Source organism: Melospiza georgiana, chromosome 22 (assembly GCF_028018845.1).
Source record: "Melospiza georgiana isolate bMelGeo1 chromosome 22, bMelGeo1.pri, whole genome shotgun sequence".
Classification (NCBI taxonomy): Eukaryota; Metazoa; Chordata; class Aves; order Passeriformes; family Passerellidae; genus Melospiza; species Melospiza georgiana.
Genome location: NC_080451.1, coordinates 5407270 through 5429680, shown reverse-complemented (window position 1 = coordinate 5429680; position 22411 = coordinate 5407270). Strand labels below are relative to the sequence as shown.

The 22411-nt window shown below is 62.4% G+C and overlaps 1 protein-coding gene across 1 annotated transcript in view; it reads left to right on the top strand.

The window, feature by feature from the left end:
• CROCC (ciliary rootlet coiled-coil, rootletin) overlaps positions 1-22411 on the top strand; it is a 35982-nt gene that overhangs the window by 4325 nt on the left and 9246 nt on the right. Inside the window, 26 exon segments of the mRNA XM_058039149.1 lie at positions 2338-2517; positions 2597-2680; positions 2757-2848; positions 3743-3908; positions 5226-5332; positions 5409-5615; positions 7004-7100; positions 7172-7267; positions 7678-7842; positions 8310-8488; positions 8933-9094; positions 9968-10112; positions 10615-10980; positions 11782-11975; positions 12062-12189; positions 13495-13646; positions 14193-14294; positions 14374-14398; positions 14401-14507; positions 15906-16037; positions 16948-17186; positions 18301-18460; positions 18540-18707; positions 19430-19748; positions 21913-22034; positions 22114-22234. Coding sequence (XP_057895132.1) covers positions 2338-2517; positions 2597-2680; positions 2757-2848; positions 3743-3908; positions 5226-5332; positions 5409-5615; positions 7004-7100; positions 7172-7267; positions 7678-7842; positions 8310-8488; positions 8933-9094; positions 9968-10112; positions 10615-10980; positions 11782-11975; positions 12062-12189; positions 13495-13646; positions 14193-14294; positions 14374-14398; positions 14401-14507; positions 15906-16037; positions 16948-17186; positions 18301-18460; positions 18540-18707; positions 19430-19748; positions 21913-22034; positions 22114-22234 — 4015 coding nt within the window.

Sequence of the window (22411 nt, the reverse complement as noted above, 5' to 3'; positions counted from 1 at the left end):
CGCCATCAAGTACAATACCCTCAGTGAGTGGGTGAGCCCCCCAAATCCCCCTTTTTTTTTTTAACCCCAAAATCCACATCTGGCCATCAAGTACAATGCCTTCAGTGAGAAGGTGAGCCCCCCAAATCCCCCTTTTTAACCCCAAAATCCACAGTTTGCCATCAAATACAACGCCCTCAGTGAGCGGGTGAGCCCCCAAAATTCCCCTTTTTAACCCCAAAATCCAGAGCTGGTTATAAAATACAACACCCTCAGCCAGCTCCCCCAAATCCCCCTTTTTAACCCCAAAACTCAGAGCTGGCCATGAAGTACAACACCCTCAGCTGGCCCCCACAAATCCCCAATTTTAACCCCAAAACTCAGCTGGCCATAAAGTACAGCACCCTCAGTAAGCGGGTGAGCTCCCCCAAATCTCTCTTTTTAACCCCAAAATCCACAGTTTGCCATCAAGTACAATGCCCTCAGTGAGTGGGTGAGCCCCCCAAATCCCCCTTTTTTTTTTTTTAACCCCAAAATCCACAGCTGGCCATCAAGTACAATGCCCTCAGTGAGAAGGTGAGCCCCCCAAATCCCCCTTTTTAACCCCAAAACTCAGAGCTGGCCATTAAGTACAACACTCTCAGCCAGCCCTCCCAAATCCCCCTTTTTAGCCCCAAAATCCAGAGTTGTCAATCAAGGACAACACCCTCCCAAATCCCCTTTTCGGCCCCAAACTCTGGGCAGTGCCAGCTGCAGCTCTGGCATTCCCTGTGTGGGGCAGGGGAGCTGTGGTATCCCCATGGTGGGAATTGCCCAGACCAGTCCTGGCTTGCCAGGGCTTGTCCATCCCTGTTTCGTTTGTCCTGCTGGATTTTGGGGAAGGAACTCCCCCTTCTCTGTGGGGATCCTTCAGTTTTCCAGCACTTTCCCCTGGCAACCAGGAATTCCAAAGGGTTTTGGCCCTCCCGGTGCTGAGTGTGCCCCAAACTGGTGGATACTGGAGGAATCCCTCAGTTTGTGCCTCAATATTCAAAATAAAAGCAAAATTCAGGAAAATACCCCTGGGCAAGTTTCCACTCCTGTACCCAAGGATGTTTTATCCACTCTGTGCCAAGTGGGAAGGGGCTTTGCTGACCCCATAGTCTGGGGTTTGAGTTATCCTTAAAAACACCCCAAAATTTCCCATTCATCCCCTCCCTGTGCATGGAGAAATGGGAAAATGTGGGAATTGGGGCCCCTGGCTGGCTGGGATTTGCCATGGAACCCCTGGGGGATGCCCAGGGGTGTGGAGGTGCCAGCCTGGGCTGAGGGATGCTCAGGGTGTGAGGATGCCAGCCTGGGATAGAGGATGCCCAGGAGTGTAGGTGGAGGTGCCAGTCTGGGCTGGGGGATGCCCAGGGGTGTTGAGGTGCCAGCCTGGGCTGAGGGATGCTCAGGGGTGTGAGGATGCCAGCCTGGGCTGAGGGATGCCCAGGGGTGTGAGGATGCCAGCCTGGGCTGGGGGATGCTCAGGTGTATGGATGGGGGTGCCAGCCTGGGCTGGGGGATGCTCAGAGGTGTGGGGGTGCCAGCGGATGCCCAGGCATGCGAGTGGATGCCCAGGGGTGTGAGGATGCCAGCCTGGGCCAGAGAATGCCCCGGGTTGTGGTTGGGGGTGCCAGCCTGGGCTGGGGGATGCCCAGGGGTGTGGAGATGCCAGCCTGGGATAGAGGATGCCCAGGAGTGTAGGTGGAGGTGCCAGTCTGGGATGCCAGTCTGGGAGATGCTCAGGGGTGTGGAGGTGCCAGCCTGGGATAGAGGATGCCCAGGAGTGTAGGTGGAGGTGCCAGTCTGGGCTGGAAGATGCTCAGGGGTGTGGAGGTGCCAGCCTGGGATAGAGGATGCCCAGGAGTGTAGGTGGAGGTGCCAGTCTGGGCTGGGGGATGCTCAGTGGTGTGGAGGTGCCAGCCTGGGATGCCCAGGGATGTGGAGGTGCCAGCCTGGGCTGGAGGATGCCCAGGGCTGTGGATGGGGGTGCCAGCCTGGGCTGGAGGATGCCCAGGGATGTGGATAGGAGTGCCAGCCTGGGCTGGGGGGGTGCTCAGGGCTGTGGATGGAGGTGCCAATGGATGCTCAGGGGTGTGAATGGGGGTGCCAGCCTGGGCTGGGGGGGTGCTCAGGGCTGTGGGTGGAGGTGCCAGCCAGGACTGGGGGATGCTCAGAGATGTGGCGATGCCAGTGGATGCCCAGGGGTGTGAAGGTGCCAGCCTGGGCCAGGGAATGCCCAGGGGTGTGGATGGTGGATACTCAGGGGTGTGAGGGTGCCAGCCTGGGCTGTGGGATGCCCAGGGATGCCAGCCTGCTCTCCCCTGGTCCCAGCTGGAGCAGAGCCTGCGGCTGGAGCCCGAGGACGCGGCCGAGAGCCGGAGCCTGGCCCAGCACAACATCGAGCTGCGCCGGCTGCTGGAGGAGGAGCAGGCTGCCTACAAGAGGAAGCTCCAGGCCTACCAGGAGGGCCAGCAGCGCCAGGCCCAGCTGGTGCAGAAGCTCCAAGCCAAGGTAAATCCATCCCCAAGGGGGTGCTGGGGTAATTTGGGGACAGCCCGCCGTGGGTGTCACTCCCCTGTCCCTCCTGCAGGTGTTGCAGTACAAGAAGAAATGCGGGGAGGTGGAGCAGCAGCTGCTGGAGAAGGCGACGGAGCTGGAGCAGGAGAGGATGACGGTGAGGGAGGCTTTGGGGGTGCCCTGCCCCAAGTGCCAAATCGGGGTGATGGCCAGCGGGGGGGGTGTTCCCACAGATCCAGCTGGATGCCAGCGGCTCCCAGCCCGAGGAGGAGAGCAGCAACGAGCTGGAGAACGCCCTGATCCGGCTGGAGGAGGAGCAGCAGAGGTGGGTGGGAATGTGAGGATTCCTGGGGGATGCTGAGCTCGGTGATTCTCTGGGATCCCAGGAGCAGCAGAGGTGGGTGGGAATGTTGGGATTCCCAGGGGATTCTGGCCCTGGTGATTCCTTGGGATTCCAGGAGCACCAGAGGTGGGCAGGATCCCAGGGAATTTAGGGATTCTCAGGGGATTCTGATCCCGGTGATCCCCGATCCCAGGAGCACCAGAGGTGGGCAGGATCCCAAGGGGAATGTGAGGGTTCCCAGGGGATTCTGACCTCCATGATCCCCAATTCTAGGAGCAGCAGAGGTGGGTGGGAGTGTGAGGATTCCCAGAGGGTTCTGACCCTGGTGATTCCTTGGGATCCCAGGAGCAGCAGAGGTGGGCAGGATCCCAAGGGGAGTGGGGGGATTCTTAGGGGGATTCTGTCTCCCGTGATCCCGAATCCCAGGAGCAGCAGAGGTGGGCGAGACCTGAGGAATTGTGAGGTTTCCCAGGGGATGCTGAGCTCGGTGATCCCTGATCCAGGAGCAGCAGGGGTTGGTGGGAATGTGAGGATTCCCAGGGGGTTCTGACCCTGCTAATCCCTTGGGATCCCAGGAGCAGCACAGGTGGGTGGGATCCTGGGGGGAAGTGAGGGTTCCCAGGGGATTCCGACACCGGTGATCCCCAACCCCAGGAGCAGCAGAGGTGGGTGGGAATGTGGGGATTTCTGGGGGATGCTGAGCTCGGTGATCCCCTGGGATCCCAGGAGCAGCACAGGTGGGTGGGAGTGTGAGGATTCCCAGGGGATTCTGACCCTGCTGATCCCCAATCCCAGGAGCAGCAGGGATGGGTGGGATCCCAAGGGGAATGTGAGGATTCCCAGGGGGGATGCTGACCCCGATGAGCCCCGATCCAGGAGCAGCAGCCTGGTGCAGGTGAACTCGATGCTGCGGGAGCAGCTGGAACAGGCCAACGTGGCCAACGCGGCGCTGAGCGAGGACATCAGGAAGCTCACGGCGGACTGGGCACGGGCCAGGGACGAGCTGGAGCAGCGGGAGGCGGAGTGGAGGCGGGAGGAGGAGGTGAGAGACACCCGGGAGGGGACACGGGACACCAGGGAGCAGCAGCAGGGGATGAGAGGTGTGAGGCAGGGGGATGAGGGGATGTGGGATCATGGAGAGGGGATGTGGGGTTGTGGGGGATGCTGCAAAGAGCAGAGTTTGGGGAGTATGGGGGGCGGACGGGATGGGAAGAGGATGCAGGGCAGAGGGATGTGTTGGAGCGTCAGGGGGTAGCATGGTTGGGACGAATGGAGATGAGAGATCTCTGCAGCCAGGTCTGGAAGTTGGGGTTTATTGCAAAGGGCCAAGTGCAGGGCCCTGCTGGAAGCTGCCAAACACAGCTGGAGCAGGAGTGAGAGGAGAGAGGGGGAGAGAGGGTGGGAGGGTGAGAGGGTAAAAAGGGTAAGAGAGCGATGTTCCCATTACAATACAATAAACCTTCTTCTGTGTTGAATATTCCAATTCTCACTAACCAATCTAGTACAAGACACAAGTCCTATAGCATTTACATACAGCCTATAAGAATCACTACATTACCATATTGAGCTGCATTTTAAACCTTAAAAACTCCTCTTTGGGCCCCTTCTGCCAAGCTGTAGGGTCTGCTCTGACCCTTGGGCCTGTCTGCAAGCAGAGGGTGTTGTTCCACCAAAAGGGGATCACCTTCACCATTGTTTTCCCATTGTTCAGTAACTGAGGGATCTCAAAGCTTGCTTTCATTTCAATCTCACTAATAGTTTCCATATTCTCAAAATCTTTTGCCAGACAATCACATTTATAAGGCTTTCCTGTTTCATCTTCCCTAACATGTTGTGGGGTCACTGAGGAGGGATGCAGGGCCAGGGAGATGTTCTGTGGGGAAGGATTTGGGATGGGAAATGGAGATGAGGCCAGGGGATGTTTCAGGGACAATGTGAGGGATGTGGGGCTGTGGGTGATGTCCCGTGGGGAAGGATTTGGGATGGGAAATGGAGATGAGGCAGGTGGGTGTGTCAGGGACAATGTGGGGCCATGGGGGATGTCCCATGGGGAAGGATTTGGGGATGTGACATGGATGGGAAAGGGAGATGAGGCAGGGGGATGCAGGGACAGTTACACAGGACCCTGGCAGGAATGTGGGGCCGTGGGGGATGTTGCATGGAGAAGAATTTGGGGGTTTGGGGGATGTGACAGGAAGGGGATGTGAGGCAGGGACGTGTCACCCCCACACCCCTGTCCATGCCCACAAGAATTGCGGTGGGGCTGCGGAGGACTGTGGGGCTGATTGGTGTGGCCAGGAGGGATATTTATGAATTTGGTGACCGTGGTGGATCCCTGATCTCGCTCCACCTCCCCCAGTCCTTCAACACCTACTTCAGCAACGAGCACAGCCGGCTCCTGACGCTCTGGCGGCAGCTGGTGGCCTTCAGGCGCCACTTCGGGGACATGAAAGCCACCACCGAGAGGTCAGCGGGGCCCGGGGCGGGATCCCTCCCTCCGGGGCTCCCTGGGGGTCCCACCCTGCGCCTCCTGCCCGCGCAGGGACCTGTCGGAGCTGGGCCACGAGGTGTCGCGGACGGGCCGTGCCGCCCACGCCGCCTGCCTGCACCTGGCCGCCAACCTGCGGCTGGCCGAGAGCCAGGCGGGCGCCGCCCGGGAGCGGCAGGAGCTGCGCCTGGAGCAGCTGCAGGAGCAGCTGGAGGCGCGGGCACGGGACGCGGAGCTGGAGAAAAACACCCTGGCAGCCAGGTACGGGCATGGGGGCGCCGGCTGGGTGAGGGGAGGGGTGGAAGTGTAGGGGATGGGGTACGGGATGGGGAGGGAGTGAGTCAGAGGGATGGGAGGCAGGAGGACCAGGAGGGATGCAGGAGGGATGCACTGGGAGGGTTGCAGGGGCACCAGGAGGACCAGGAGGGGATGCAGGAGCACCAGGAGGGGTGCAGGACTGCCAGGAGGGGTGCAGGAGGGACGCAGGAGGACCAGAAGGGATGCAGGAGGACCAGGAGGGGTGCAAGAACACCAGGAGGGGTGCAGGAACACCAGGAGGGGATGCAGGACTGCCAGGAGGGGTGCAGGGGCACTAGGAGGGGTGAAGAAGCACAGGAGGATGTTCCACAGGGAAGATTTTGGGGATGTGGCATGGGACGGGAAGGGAATATGGGTCAGAGGGATGGGATGCAGGAGCACCAGAGGGTGTAGGAGCATCAGGAGGGGTATGGGGGCACCAGGGGATGCAGGAGCACCAGGATGGGGAGGATTCACCCCCATGGGGCCATAGGGGATGTTTCGTGGGGAAGGTTTTGAGGCTGAGGCAGGGATGTTGGATGCTGAATGCTGGATGATGGATGCTGAATGTTGGATGTTGGATGCTGGATGCTGGATGCTGGATGTTGGATGCTGGATGCTGGATGTTGGATGCTGGATGCTGGATGCTGGATGTTGGATGCTGGATGCTGGATGTTGGATGCTGGATGCTGGATGTTGCATGCTGGATGTTGGATGTTGGATGCTGGATGCTGGATGTTGGATGTTGGATGTTGGATGCTGGATGTTGGATGCTGGATGTTGGATGCTGGATGCTGGATGTTGCATGCTGGATGTTGGATGTTGGATGTTGGATGTTGGATGCTGGATGTTGGATGCTGGATGTTGGATGCTGGATGCTGGATGTTGCATGTTGGATGTTGGATGTTGGATGCTGGATATTGGATGCTGGATGCTGGATGCTGGATGTTGCATGCTGGATGTTGGATGTTGGATGCTGGATGCTGGATGTTGGATGTTGGATGTTGGATGTTGGATGCTGGATGTTGGATGCTGGATGTTGGATGTTGGATGCTGAATGCTGGATGCTGGATGTTGGATGTTGGATGTTGGATGTTGGATTCTGGGTGTTGGATGCTGGATGTTGGATGTTGGATGCTGGATGTTGGATACTGGATGTTGGATGCTGGATGCTGGATGTTGGATGTTGGATACTGGATGTTGGATGCTGCATGCTGGATGCTGGATGCTGGATGTTGGATGATGGATGTTGCATGCTGAATGCTGGATGGTGGATGGTGGATGCTGGATGTTGGATGCTGGATGCTGGATGCTGCATGCTGGAAGTTGCATGCTGGCTGTGTCCTGGCCAGGCTGGCGGAGCTGACAGCAGCCCTGGAGCGGTGCCGGAGCGAGGATGAGGAGAAGGAGCGGGCAGTGGAAGCGCTGACCCTGCAGCTGCGGGAGCTGGTGGGTGCAGGTGCGGGGTTTGGGGATGCGGATCCGTCATTCCCGGCCTGATCCCACCCCGGGGCTCACAGGAGGCCGCGCGCGCCCGGGAGCCGACGCCGGAGCAGGTGCAGGCTCTGCGCTCCGAGCTGGAGCTGCTGCGCCGGACGCTGCACGAGATCACCCAGGTGCTGGGACAGCCCGGGCCACCCGCAGCCAGGAGGGGCCTCTCCCTGCCTCAGTGTCCCCTGCCTTCCTCAGTGTCCCCTCCCTGCCTTCCTCAGTGTCCCCTCCCTGCCTTCCTCAGTGTCCCCTCCCTGCCTTTGTGTCCCCTCCTTGCCTCAGTGTCCCCTCCTTGTGTCAGTGTCCCCTCTCTGTCTCAGTGTCCCCTTCCTTGATTCATTTTTGTATTTCCTTATTCAGTTTCCCCTCTCCCTGATTCACTTTTCCCCTCCCTGCCTCAGTTTCTCTTTCCCCCTTATTTGATTTCCCATTTCTCACCTCAGTTTTTCCTTCCCTGGACTCCATCTCCCCTTCCCCCTTCACTGACTTAATTCCCTTCCCTGCCTCACTTTCCCCTGGATTTTCCCGGGAGCAGGCGGTGCTGGCAGATGACCCCGAGTCCCCCGTGCCTGCTGTGTCCCTCCCGTGTCCCCCCGTGTCCCCTCCGTGTCCCGCCGTGTCCCCTCTCCGCAGCCTCTCTGCCAGCGCTGCTGCTGCTGCCGTCCACGCGGCCCTGAGCCGGCGCCAGCTCCAGCTGCAGGTGAGCTGGGAGGAGGAGGAGGATGGGATGGGATGGGATGGGATGGGATGGGATGGGATGGGATGGGATGGGATGGGATGGGATGGGATGGGGATGGGATGGGATGGGATGGGGATGGGATGGGATGGGATGGGATGGGATGGAAATGGGATGGGATGGGATGGGATGGGATGGGATGGGATGGGATGGGGATGGGATGAGATGGGATGGGATGGGGATGGGATGGGATAGAAATGGGGATGGGGATGGGATGGGGATGGAAATGGGGATGGGATGGGATGGGATGGGATGGAGATGGAAATGGGGATGGGGGTGGGATGGGATGGGATGGGGATGGGGATGGGGATGGGGATGGGATGGGATGGGATGGGATGGGATGGGATGGGATGGGATGGGATGGGGATGGGATGGGATGGGGATGGGAAGGACGGGGACAAGGATGGGATGTGATCAAGGCTGGCCCCCAGGAGGCCCGGAGCCAGGCGGAGGCGGGCCGGGAGGCGGCCGGGAGCCTGCGGCGGGAGCTGGGGGTGCTGGAGCAGCGGCTGGAGCAGCTGGGAGCCGAGGCCGGGAGCTGCCGGCGGGCGCAGGAGGAGGCGCAGCGGGAGGGGCTTCAGCTGCGGGCCCAGGCCGAGGGGCTGCGCAGGTACCGCCCCTCTGTCTGTCCTGTGTGTGTGGCTGTGTGTCCGTGTGTGTCTGTGCGTCCGTCCCTGAATGTCCGTCTGTCCCTGTGCATCCATGTGTCCCTGTGCCCATGTGCCTGTGTGCCTGTGTCCGTGTGCCCATGTGTCCATGCGTCCATGTACCCTTGTGCCCATATGTCCGTGTGTCTGTGTGTCCATGTGTCCGTGTGTCCATGTGTTGATGTGCCTGTGTGTCCGTGTGTCCATGTGCCTATGTGCCTGTGTCCATGTATCCATGAGCCCATGTCTGTGTGTCTGTGTGTCTGCAGGGAGCTGTGCCCATGTGTCCATGCCTGTGTGTCCATGTCTGAGTGTCTGCAGGGAGCTGTGCCCGTGTGTCCGTGTGTCCGTGTCCGTGTGTCCGCAGGGAGCTGTGCCCATGTGTCCGTGTGTCCGTGTGTCCGCAGGGAGCTGTGCCGCGCGGAGGCGGCGCTGGCGGAGGAGCAGCAGCGTGCGGGGGCCCTGCAGCAGGAGCGGGAGCAGCTGCGGCGCCGCAGCGAGAGCCTGCAGGACGGCCGGGACCAGGCTGCCCGCGACGCCCAGGCTGCCCACGAGCAGCTGCAGCACAGGTGGGCACGGGTGGGTGGGCACGGGGCATGGGTGGGCGCAGGCGGGCGCAGGAGGGATCAGGTGGGGACTGAGGTGTGTGCGGGGCCAGGGTGGGTACGGGATTTGCAGGGGCTACAAGAGGGTTCAGATGAGCACAGGTGGCTCTGGGGGCACACAAGGGCACGGGGCACAGGTGGGCACAGGGGGCACAGGTGGGCATGGGGCACAGGATGGCACAGGAAGCACAGGTGGGCATGGGCAGGTGCAGATGCAGGTGGGGACCCAGGTGGGTGTGGGGTCTGGGTAGGTAGAGGGTATACGGGGGGGTACAAGAGGGTTCAGATGAGCACAGGTGGCTCTGAGGGCATAGGTGGGCACACGTGGGCTCTAGCAGGTGCAGTGGTGACCCAGGTGGGTGTGGGGTCTGGGTGGGTAGGTAGAGGGTATATGGGGGGTACAAGAGGGTTCAGATGAGCACAGTTGGGTGTAGGTGGGCACAGGTGGGTGTAGGTGGGCACAGGTGGGTGTAGGTGGGCGCATGTGGGCTCAGGTGCATACAGGTGCATATAAGCAGGTGCTGGGGGGTACAGCACCCTCAAGACCTACCTATGGTGGATGCAGGTGGGTACAGGTGGTCACAGATGAGTGTACAGGGATCACAGGTGGGTGCACACGGGACACTGGCAGGCACAGGTGGGCACAGGTGGGCACAGGTAGGTGTACAGGGGACACGGGTGGGTGTGCAGGGGGGTACAGGAGGGTTCAGGGGAGCACAGGTGGGTGCAGAGGGGACACAGGTGGGCACAGTTGGCGCACAGGGGACACGGGTGGGCAGAGATGGGTGCACAGGCGGGCACAGGTGGGCACAGGCAGTGTGTGCTGTCCCCGCACAGCCAGCAGCAGGTGCAGGAGCTGGAGGCGCAGCGGGCGCGGGCGCAGCGGGAGCTGCTGGAGGCACGGGAGGAGCTGAGCCGGGCGCTGCTGGAGGCGGAGCTGGCCCGGGGCGAGCAGGAGGCGCTGGAAGAGGCCCTGGGCAAGGTGGGCACCGGGACCCGCCCCACAGCGGGGCCGGGCACGGGTACAGGTGCACCCCATGGGTACAGGTGCACCCCATGGGTACAGGTGCACTCCCCCAAGAGTGCCAGGCCTGCCCTGGGTGCAGCCCCGTGCCCCAGCTGCCCCCATGGCCTGGTTCCACAGGTGTCCCCACATACCCCAGGTGTCCCCAAGTGCCCCCTATGCCCCAGGTGCTCCCCAAGTCCCGGGTGCCCTCCATGTTCCCCATGCCCCAGGTGCTTCCCAAGCTAGATGAGCCCCAGATGTGCCCCCATGCCCCAGGTACTCCGAAGCCCCAGGTGCCCCCCCGGGCTCCCAGGTACTCCCCAAGCCCCAGGGTGCCCCTCATGCCCCCCTTGCCCCAGGTACTCCCAGAGCCCCAGGTGTCCCCCATGCCCCAGGTGCTACCCAAGCCCCAGGTGCCACCCCTGTCCCCTGTCCCCGTCCCGCCGTGCCCCCGGTGCCAGCCGGTGCCCGCTCGCAGGCTCAGGGCAGCTGCGGGGAGCTGGCGGAGGCCCGGCGGGCGGCGGAGGCCGAGGAGTCGCGGCTGCGGGACGCGCTGGCCAAGACCAGCGAGCTGGCGGCCGGGCTGGCCCGGGACAAGGCGGAGCTGGGCCGGCGGCTGGAGCGGCTGGAGCAGGAGCGGGAGCGGGGCCGGCTGCGCAGCCGGGAGCTGTGCCGGGAGCTGGCGCTGCTGCGGGCGCGGCTGGAGAGCGGCCCCCGGCCCGGCAGCGAGCGGCGCGACCTGGAGCGGCCACTGCGGGAGCCCCGGGACGACGGGCGGGGGCTGCGGGAGGAGCTGCGGGAGCTGCGCGGGCTCCACGAGCGGCTGCGCCACAGCCTGGGCCAGGTGGGCACCGCGGGGGCAACTGGGGAGAGTGTCTGGGGCAACTGGGAGCAGTGGGGAGGGGACATGGGACCACTGGGAGGGTGTCAGGGGTAAACGGGAGAGTGCCAGGGACAACTGGGACAGTGTCTGGGGTAACTGGGAGAGGTGGGGAGGTGCCAAGGGTAACTGGAAGAGGTGGGAAGGAGGCATGGGGCCATTGCAAGGGTGTCAGGGGTAAACGGGAGAGTGCCAGGGACAACTGGGAGGGGTGGGGAGAGTGTCAGGGGTAACTGGGAGGGGTGGGGAGGGTGCCAAAGGTAACTGGGAGGGAAGGGAAGGGGGCACTGGGCCACTGGGAGGGTGTCAGGGGTAAACGGAAGAGTGCCAGGGACAACTGGGAGGGGTGGGGAGAGTGTCTGAGGTGACTGGGAGGGGTGGGGAGGGTGGCAAGGGTAACTGGGAGGGATGGGAAAGGGGTATGGGGCAACTGGGAGGGTGTCAGGGGTAAATGGGAGAGTGCCAGGGGCAACTGGAAGAGGTGGGGAGGGTGTCTGGGGTAACTGGGAGCGATAGGGAGGGTGCCAAGGGTAACTGGGAGGGGTGGGAAAGGGGTATGGGGCAACTGGGAGGGTGTCAGGGGTAAATGGGAGAGTGCCAGGGACAACTGGGACAGGTGGGGAGAGTGTCTGGGGTAACTGGGAGGGGTGGGGAGGTGCCAAGGGTGGGTGCTGGAGTAGCTGGAAGCAGTGGGGAGGGTGTCTGGGGTAACTGGGAGGGGGATGCGATGACTGGTGTCCCTGAGGTGTCCCCGGTGTGCCGCAGGCGGTGCAGGAGCAGAGCGCGGCGGGCGAGGCGCTGGCGCGGGCGCGGGCGGAGCAGGAGCGGCTCCGGGCGGAGCAGGAGCGGCTGGGCCGGACGCAGGCGGCGCTGGCCCAGGACGGGGCCGGGCTGGCCGTGCAGATCGCGGCTGCCCAGCGCCAGGAGCGGCACCGCCACCGCGAGGCCGCCGGGCTCAGGTGGGGCTGGCTCGGAGGGTGCCGGGCTCAGGGGGTGCTGGGGCGGGTCCAGCCCCGTGCCCAGCCCCGTGCCCGGTGTCCCGCAGGTCAGAGAAGGAGGGGCTGGAGAACGCCGTGTTCCAGCTGCAGCAGGAGCTGGCCCAGCTCCAGGCCTGCAATCAGCAGCTGGAGGCCCAAGGCCGGACACTGGCCCAGGCCAAGGAGGCGCTGGAGGGTGAGGGGTCCCGGCCACCCGTGTGTCCCATCGGCCTGGCCATGGCCAGCTCCCACCCATCCATCCCCGTCTTCATCCTCATGCCATCCATCCCCATCTTCATCTTCAACCCATCCATCCCCATCTTCACCATCCATACCCATCCATAGTATCTGTTATACACATCTTCATCCTTGTCCATCTCCATCTTCACCGTCCATCTCCATCCATCATCCCCATCCTCATCCCTGCCCATCCCCATCCTCATCCTCAGCTCCATCCCCTTTTCCCCATTGACAGGGGGTGTCTCCATGACTTGGGGGTGTCCCCACTGATGGGGAGGATGTCCTCATGATAGGGTATCCTCATGACAGGGTGTCCCCACTGACTGGGGTTGTCTCCAGTGACTGGTGGGTCCCCATTAGCTCTGGGGTGTCCCATGATTCAGGGTGTCCCCATGACTGGGATGTGCCCATGACTGGGAGTGTCCTCATGACTTTACTGTCCCCGTGACCAGGGCTGTCTCAATGACTTGGGGTGTCCCCATCACTGAGGGGTGTCCCTGTGACTGAAGCTGTCCCCATGACCAGGAGTGTCCCAATGACTTGGGGGTGTCCACATGACTGCGATGTGCCCATGACTCGGTGTGTCCCCATTACTGGGGGTATCCCCATGACTGAGGGTGTCTCCATCACTGAGTGATGTTCCCATGAACGAGGCTGTCCCCATAACCGCGCTGTCCCCATCACTGAGGGCTGTCCCCATGACTGAGACTGTCCCCATCACTAAAGGGTGTCCCTGTGACCAAGGCTGTCCCCGTGACTGAGGGTGTCCCCATCACTGAGGGCTGTCCCCATGACTGAGGGTGTCTCCATCACTGAGTGGTGTCCCTGTGACTGAGGCTGCCCCCATGACTGCACTGTCCCCATCACTGAGTGGTGTCCCCATGACTTCGTTGTCCCCATGACTGGGCTGTCCCCTTGACTTCGTTGTCCCCATGACTGGGCTGTCCCCTTGACTTCGTTGTCCCCATGACTGGGCTGTCCCTTGACTCTGCTGTCCCCATGGCTCCGCTGTCCCCATCACTGAGGGGTGTCCCCATGACTGGGCTGTCCCCATGACTGCGCTGTCCCCATCACTGAGGGGTGTCCCCATGACTGCACTGTCCCCATCACTGAGGGGTGTCCCCATGACTGAGGCTGTCCCCATCACTGAGGGGTGTCCCCATGACCGTGCTGTCCCCATCACTGAGGGGTGTCCCCATGGCTCTGCTGTCCCCATCACTGAGGGGTGTCCCCATGACCGCGCTGTCCCCGTGTCCCCCAGCGGAGCTGGGCGTGGCGCGGCGGGAGCGGGCGCAGGAGCTGCGGGAGCGGCGCCAGGCGGTGGCGGTGGCCGAGGCGGCCGCGGTGGCGGCGGCGCTGCAGAGTGCCCGCGATGCCCACCGGGAGCAGCTGGAGCAGCTCCAGCGGGAGAAGGTGCGCACGGGGCGGGGGGACACGAGGCTTTGGGCTGCGGGAGGGATTGGGGGCACGGCGCTGGGATTTTGGGGTGTTGTGGTGGAGAGTTTTAGGGTGTGATGGAGTTTTTTTTGGGTGTGACGGTGATTTTGGGGGTTGTAAGGGTGATTGTTGGGCAACGATGTTGTCATTGGGGTGAAATGTTGGGTTTTGGATAAAATGTGTTTTGGGTGCAGAGCTGATTTTTGATGCACGTACTGACTGTTGAGAGCCCAGTGGTTATTTTGGGGGTGAAATGTTGTGTTTTGGGGCTCAATGGTGATTATGGGGTGAAATATAGATTTTTGGGGGGCTGAGCTGATTTTTGATGCACGTGCTGACTGTTGAGGGCACAATGGTGATTTTTGGGGGACAACCTTGATTTCTGACATTCCCCCTGATTGTTGGGCATGACGCTCGGGGTGCAGGATTGTTTGGGTTTGCTGGTGATTTTTGGGGTCCGCTGGTGATTCTTGGGGCTCACTGGTGATTTTTGGGGCTCACTGGTGATTTTGGGGCCGGCAGGAGGAGCTGGAGGCCGAGCGGGGCCGGCTGGTGCAGGAGCACGAGGAGCTGGTGGCCGATCTGGCGGCGGCGCGGCAGCAGCGCCAGAGCGAGAAGCAGCAGGTGGTGGCCCGGATGTCCCCCTGTCCCTGTGCCACCCCCGATGTCCCCCAGCCCTGTGTCACTTCCCTGATGTCCCCAGGCTCTGGCGCTGCAGGAGGAGGAGCGGGTGGCCTGGCAGGGACGTTGGCAGGGCTCCAGCAGAGCCTGGATGAGGCCACGGCTGAGCTGGAGCAGCGGCGGCGAGAGGCCACAGGCCACCAGGAGAAGGAGCAGGTGGGTTTGGGGGGCTCCCAGAACCCCCCCAGGGTGGCACAGAGCCCTCACTTCCACCCCCATGCCCAGGTGTCTCCCCTCTTTGTGACCCCCATTGCCCAAAGTGTCCCCTGCTCTTGCAGCCATCCGTGCCTGGGTGTCCCCTTGTCACCCCCCAATTCCTGGGCATCCCTGGGCATCCCCCACTGCAGCCCCTCCTCTCTGAATATCCCCTGTGGCCTCCCCCATTGCATCCCCCCATTCCTGGGTACCCCCCCCCCACTGCACCCCCAGCTTGAGCCTCACCCTTACCATTGCAAGACCCCCAGTGTCCCCTTTTCTTGCAGCCCCCCAACTTCACCCCTCCATCTCCTGCAGGAATGGGGCTCAGCTGTGGTACCTGAGCCCCCTCACCCCATCCCTGCACCACCCCTACTGTCCCCTCTCTCTGGGACCCCATCCCCACTGTCCCCCTCTCTCTGGGACCCCATCCCCACTGTCCCCCCTTTTCCAGCACCTATTCCATTGCCCTCCCTCTTTCTGGGGCCCATCCTCATTGCACCCCTTCTCTCTGGGACCCCATCCCCACTGTCCCCCCCCTTTCCAGGACCCATTCCATTGCCCTCCCCCTTCCCTGGGACCCCATCCTCATTGTTTCCCTCTCTTTCTGGGCCCCATCCCCATTACCTCACCTCTCTCCGGGACTCCAACCCCACTGTTCCTCCTCTCTCTGCGCCCCATCCCCATTACCCCTCTGTGTCCGGGACCCCATCCCCATTGTCCCCCCCTCTCTGGGACCCCATCCCCACTGCCCTACTCTCTCCACGACCCCATCCCAACTGTCCCCCTGTCTCCAGGACCCCAACCCCACTGTTCCTTCTCTTTCTGCAGCCCATCCCCATTACCCCCCCGTGTCCAGGACCCCATCCCCATTGTGCCCCCCCTCTCTGAGACCCCATCCCCACTGTCCCCCCTTTTCCAGCACCTATTCCATTGCCCTCCCTCTTTCTGGGGCCCATCCCCATTGCACCCCTTCTCTCTGGGACCCCATCCCCACTGTCCCCCCCCTTTCCAGGACCCATTCCATTGCCCTCCCCCTTCCCTGGGACCCCATCCCCATTGTTTCCCTCTCTTTCTGGGACCCATCCCCATTGCCCCCCCTCTCTGGGACCCCATCCCCACTGTTTCCCCCCGCCCCTTTCCAGAACCCATTCCATTGTCCTCCCCCCTCCCTGAGACCCCATCCTCATTGTCCCTCCCTCTTTCTGCGACCCCATCCCCACTGTCCCTCCTCTCTCTGCGCCCCATCCCCATTCCCCCCTCCCTGTCCGGGACCCCATCCCCATTGTCCCCTCTCTCCGGGACCCCCGAAAGGAGGGAGGGGGAGGGGGGGTATCAGGATGCCCCCGTTCCCCCCAGGCCTTGGCGGCGGAGCTGCGCTCGCTGCGGTTGCGGGCGGAGGAGGCGGCGCTGAGCCACGAGCGGGAGGCGAGGGCGCTCCGGGAGCAGGCGGCAGCGGCGGCCAAGCAGCGGGACAGCGCCCTGCGGGAGGTGAGCCGCACCCCAAAACCCCTTCCTGCTCCCCTGAAATCTCCCTGGAGTTCCCTGCCCCCCAAAAACCCTTCCTGCCCCGCTGAAACCCCCAAATCCCTGGAGTTCCCCAACCCCCAAAACCCCTTCCCACCCTCCTGAAATCCCCAAATCCCTGGAGTTCCCCAACCCGCAAAAACCCCTTCCCACCCCCTGAAACCCCCAAATCCCTCGAGTTCCCTGCCCCTCAAAAACCCCTTCCCACCCCCCTGAAAACCCCAAATCCCTGAAGTTCCCCGATCCCAAAAACCCCTTCCCACCCTCCTGGAACCCCCAAATCCCTGGAGTTCCCCACCCCCCAAAAACCCCTTCCCACCCTCTGAAACCCCCAAATCCTGGAGTTCCCCAACCCCCAAAACCCCTTCCCGCCCCCATGAAAACCCCAAATCCCTGAAGTTCCCCGATCCCAAAAACCCCTTCCCACCCCCTGAAAACCCCAAATCCCTGGAGTTCCCCGATCCCAAAAACCCCTTCCCGCCCCCATGACATCCCCAAATCCCTGGAGTTCCCCGCCCCCCAAAACCCCTTCCCGCCCCCATGAAAACCCCAAATCCCTGAAGTTCCCCGATCCCAAAAACCCCTTCCCGCCCCCATGAAACCCCCAAATCCTTGGAGTTCCCCAACCCCCAAAAACCCTTTCCTGCCCCCCTGAAAACCCCAAATCCCTGGAGTTCTCCAACCCCCAAAACCCCTTCCCACCCTCTGAAACCCCCAAATCCCTCGAGTTCCCTGCCCCTCAAAAACCCCCTCCTGCACTCCTGGAACCCCCAAATCCCTCAATTCCCCCGCCCCCCAAAAACCCCTTCCCACCACCCTGGAACCCCTTCCTGCCCCCCTGAACCCCCAAATCCTGGATTCCCGCTCGGGGCAGGCGGAGGAGGCGCGGGCGCAGCTGCGGGCCGGGGCCGAGGCGCGGGCGGCGGCGCGGCGGGAGCTGCTGGAGGCGCAGCGAGAGGCCCGGGACAGCCGCGAGGGCCGCGACGCCGAGCGGCGGCGGGCGCAGGAGGCGCGGCGGGCGCTGGGCGATGCCGCCCGGGAGAAGGAGGCGCTGCAGCGCTCCAACGAGGAGCTGCGGGCGGCCCTGCGGCGTGCCGAGGGAGAGCGCATCAGGTGGGGAGCCGGGGTGGCCTCGCCGGGGGGTGCGGGGCGTTGGAGGGGCTGATTGGGGCTGGGGGATGCTCGGGGTAAGGGAATGTCCAAGCTGGGAGATGCAGGGGTTGGAGCGATGGGTGGGACAAGGAGCTGCTCGAATTGGGAGATGCAGGAGTGGGGAGATGCTTGGGATTAGGGAAGCACAAGTTGGGTGATGCTCAGGTTGAGGGGAAGCACAAATGGGAAGATGCAGGAGTTGGGAGATACTTGGGATGAGGGAAAAACAGGAGTTGGGAGAGATGCTTAGGATGAGGGGAAGCACAGATTGGGAGATGCAGAGTTGGGAGATGCTTGGGATGAGGGAAAAGCAGGAGTTGGGAGATGCTCAGGATGAGGGAAGCACAAGTTGGGTGATGCAGAGTTGGGAGATGCTTGGGATGAGGGAAAGCAGGAGTTGGGAGATGCAGGAGTTGGGAGATGATTGGGATGAGGGAAAACAGGAGTTGGGTGATGTTCAGGATGAGGGAAGCACAGATTGGGAGATGCAGGAGTTGGTGGATGCTCATGATGAGGGAAAAACAGGAGTTGGGAGATGCAGGAGTCGTGAGATGATTGGGATGAGGGAAGCACAAGTTGGGTGATGCAGAGTTGGAAGATGCTCAGGATGAGGGAAAGCAGGAGTTGGGAGATGCAGGAGTTGGGAGATGATTGGGATGAAGGAAAATGGGAGTTGGAAGATGCTCAGGATGAGGGAAAGCACAGACTGGGAGATGCAGGAGTTGGGAGATGCTTGGGATGAAGGAAAACAGGAGTTGAGTGATGCTCAGGATGAGGGGAAGCACAGATTGGGAGATGCAGGAGCTGAGAGGTGCAGGAGTTGGGAGATGCTCGGGATGAGGAAAAGCAGGAGTTGGGAGTTACAGGGGTAATCCCCACCCTGGAGGGTGATGCCTGGGCTGGGGACGGTATTCCAGGGGACGCCTAGGGGTGGTGCTCCAGCTCAGGAGGACGCTCAGGACAAGATGATGGCAATTTGGGGCCGGGGGACACCCGGGATGGGCACAGCTGGGGCACAGCTGGCGCTGGGGCCGTGCTGCCCCCCCCGGGCACTGCCAGCCCCCGCTGCCCGCAGCCTGAAGCGCTCCGGGGAGGACAAGGAGCAGCGTGCGGCGCTGCTGGAGGCGGCGCGGGCGGCGGCCGAGCGGGAGGTGTCGGAGCTGCGGGCGGCGCTGCGGGGGCTGGAGCGCGCCCGCCTGGAGAGCCGCCGGGAGCTGCAGGAGCTGCGCCGCCAGGTCGGGGACGGCGACACGGGCACGGGGGGTGGCGCTGAGCCCCGGGGTGTCCCCGAACCGCCGGTGGCCTCGCGGGCAGGTGAAGGAGCTGGACAGCGAGAACAGCCGGCGGGGCCGGGAGCTGGGGGAGCTGCAGGCGCGGGTGGCGCTGGAGGAGCAGCGGGAGCAGCGCAGCCGCCGCGAGGCCTCGGGGCTCCGGCAGAAGGTGGCCGAGAGCGAGGCCGGCACCGAGGCTGCCAGGAAGGAGGTGAGGCTGCCCCAAAGGTCCCCAAGAACGCACTGTGGGTGTCCCACATCCCTGAGTGTGCCTGTGCCCCCATAGCTGGCTGTCCTGTGGGTCTGGAGGTGTCCCTGTCACCTCAGGCCATAGCTGGGTGCCTGTTGTCCCCAATCATTGCCATCACTGTGGTATCCTGTGTCCCTGGGGTTCCCATTGCCCCATTGCTCCATCCTCTGCATCCCTGGTGTTCCCATTGCTCCATTCCCTTCAACCCTGGGTGTTCCCATCACCCCACTGCTCCATTCCCTGCATCCCTGGGTGTCCCCATCACCCCACTGCTCCATGCCCTGCATCCTTGGAGTTCCCATTGCCCCATTGCTCCATCCCCTTCATCCCTACGATTCCCATTGCCCTATTGCTATATCCCCTGCATCTCTGGGGTTCCTCATCACCCCACTGCTCCATCCCCTGCATTCTTGGAGTTCCCATCACCTCACTGCTCCATCCCCTGCGTTCTTGGAGTTCCCATTGCTCCATCCCCTGCATCCCTGGATGTTGCCATTGCCCCATTGCTCCATGCCCTGCATCCCTGGAGTTCCCATTGCTCCATCCCCTGCATCCCTGGGATTCCCCATCACCCCACCGCTCCATCCCCTGCATTCTTGGAGTTCCCATTGCTCCATCCCTCGTCTCTCTGGGGTCCCCCACTGCTCCATCCCCCGTTCCCACCGTTCCCCGTCCCCCCTCAGCTGCAGCAGCTGCAGCAGCGCCTGGCGGCGGCGGAGCAGGAGTTCCGGCGGCGGGAGCAGGAGCTGTCGCGCAGCCTGGAGGAGGCGCGGGGCAATGAGAAGAAGCTGCTGGCGGACGCTCGGAACCTGCAGCTCAAGGTGGAGGCGGCGCGGGCCGAGGTGGCGGAGCTGGGGCTGCGGCTGAGCGCGGCGCAGGGCCGGGCGCAGGGGCTGGAGGCGGAGCTGGCCCGCGGCGAGGAGCAGCGCAGGAACGCCGAGTCCCGCCTGGGAGGGCTCCAGGCCACCCTGCGCCGCACCGTGGCCGCGGCCAGGGCCAAGGGTGAGCGGGCCGGGGGCCGAGGGGAAGGGAAATGGCACCCCTTGATCCAGCCCTGGGGGTCTTCGACACAGCGGTGCTCCGGCCCCTGCACCCCGGGGCTCTGCCAAACCCCGTTATTCCATCCCTGCATCCCAGGGATCTCCCAAACCCCGTTATTCCATCCCTGCATCCCAGGGATCTCCCAAACCCCGTTATTCCATCCCTGCATCCCAGGGCTCTGCCAAACCCCGTTATTCCATCCCTGCATCCCAGGGATCTGCCAAACCCCGTTATTCCATCCCTGCATCCCAAGGATCTCTGCCAAACCCCGTTATTCCATCCCTGCATCCCAGGGATCTGCCAAACCCCGTTATTCCATCCCTGCATCCCAAGGATCTCTGCCAAACCCCGTTATTCCATCCCTGCATCCCAGGGATCTGCCAAACCCCGTTATTCCATCCCTGCATCCCAAGGATCTCTGCCAAACCCCGTTATTCCATCCCTGCATCCCAGGGATCTGCCAAACCCCATTATTCTATCCCTGCATCCCGGGAATCTCCCAAACCCCGTTATTCCATCCCCTTCACCCCTGGATCCCCTCAAACCCCGTTATTCCACCCTCTGCATCCCTGGATTCTCCCAAACCCCATTATCCCATCCCTGCACCCCCCCAGACCCCATTATTCCATTCCTGCATCCTGTGGATCTCCCAGACCCCATTATTCCATTTCTGCATCCCAGGAGTCTCCCAAAACTCCATTATCCCATCCCTGTTTCCCCTGATTCTCCCAAACCTCATTATTCCATCCCTGCATCCTGGGGCTTTCCCATTGCTTGATCCCTTTCATCTTGGGGGTCTCCCAAACCCCATTATTCTATCCCTGCATCCCTGGATTCTCCCAAATCCTGTTATTCCATCTTCTGCATCCTGGGGATCCCCCAAAACCCATTATTCCACCCCCTACACCCCTGGATCTTCCCAAACCCCATTATTCCACCCCTCACCACCCCAGGGTCCCCTTGACTCCATCCCCTGCCTTCCAAGGGTCTCCCAAACCCCATTATTCTGTCTCCTGTACCCCTAGATCCCCCCAAACCCCATTATTCCATCCCTGCATCCTGGGGGATCTTCCAAGCCCTGTTATTCTATCCCTGCATCCCTGGATCCTCCAAAACCTCGTTATTCCATCCCTTCATCCCTGGATTCTCCCAAACACTGTTATTCCAACCCCTGCACCCCAGGGTTCCCTTCACTTCATCCCCTGCATCCCAAGGGTCTCCCAAAACCAATCATTCCATCCCTGCATCCTCCCAAACCCCATTATTCCACCTCCTGCACCCCTGGATCCTCCCAAACCCTGTTATTCCATCTCCTACACACCTCTGGATCTTCCCAAACCCCGTTATTCCACCTCCTGCACCCTGGGGTCCCCTTCACTCCATCCCCTGCATCCCAGGGGTCTCCCAAAACCCATCATTCCATCCCTGCATCCTCCCAAACCCCATTATTCCACCTCCTGCACCCCTGGATCCTCCCAAACCCCGTTATTCCACCCCTGCATCCTGGTGGTCTCCCAAACCCCGTTATTCCACCTCCTGCACCTCTGGATTCTCCCAAACCCCATTATTCCATCCCTGCATCCCAGGGTCCCCTTCACTCCATCCCCTGCATCCCAGGGGTCTCCCAAAACCCCATTATTCCATCCCTGCATCCTCCCAAACCCTGTTATTCCATCCCCTGCACCCCTGCATCCTCCCAAACCCCGTTATTCCATCTCCTACACCCCTGGATCTTCCCAAACCCCGTTATTCCATCTCCTACACCCCTGGATCTTCCCAAGCCCTGTTATTCCACCCCCAGCTTCCTGGGGGTCTCCCAACCCCCATTATTCCATCTCTGCATCCCAGGGGTCTCCCATTGCTCCATCCCCCGCATCCTGGTGGTCTCCCAAACCCCATTATTCCATCCCTGCATCCCTGGATCCCCCCAAACCCCGTTATTCCACCCCCTGCACCCCGGGGTCCCCTTCACTCCATCCCCTGCATCCCCACATTTTTCCATCCCCTGCCTCCCTGGTGTCCCCTGCTGCTCCGTCCCCTCCTCCCCAGGCTGGTGTCCCCCCTGTGACCCCTGTTGTCCCCCTGTGACCCTTGTTGTCCCCCTGCCACCCCTGTTGTCCCCCAGGCGGGGTCCCGGAGGGTCCGGGCAGCCCCGGCTCCGTCGCGGATCCCGATGCCGATCCCGATGCGCTGCGGGCGGCGCTGCGGGAATTCCTGCGGGAGCTGCAGGACGCGCAGCGCGAGAGGGTGCGTGTCCCTGTCCCTGCTGTCCCCATCGTCCCCAGAGGGCCCTTCCCAGCCCGATCCCAGCCCCCGTTCCCGGCAGGAGGAGCTCCGGGGCCAGGTGAGCAGCCTCGGACGGCGCCTGGCGGAGGCGGAGGCGGAGCGGGACAGCGCCGGGGCCCGGGCACAGCGGCTGCAGAAACTGCTGGACGAGAGCGAGCAAGGTGGGTGGTGGGGAATTTTGGGATTCGGGGTGGCCTGGTGGCTGCTGGAGCTGCCACAGCCAGGGGGAGCTCGGAGGGAAACTGAGGCACGGGGAGGGGGACGGTGCTCAGAGCGGAGGATGCTCCTCGGGATTTCCTCCAAAATCCTGTTGGGAAAGCTCAGAAATCCCATAAAAC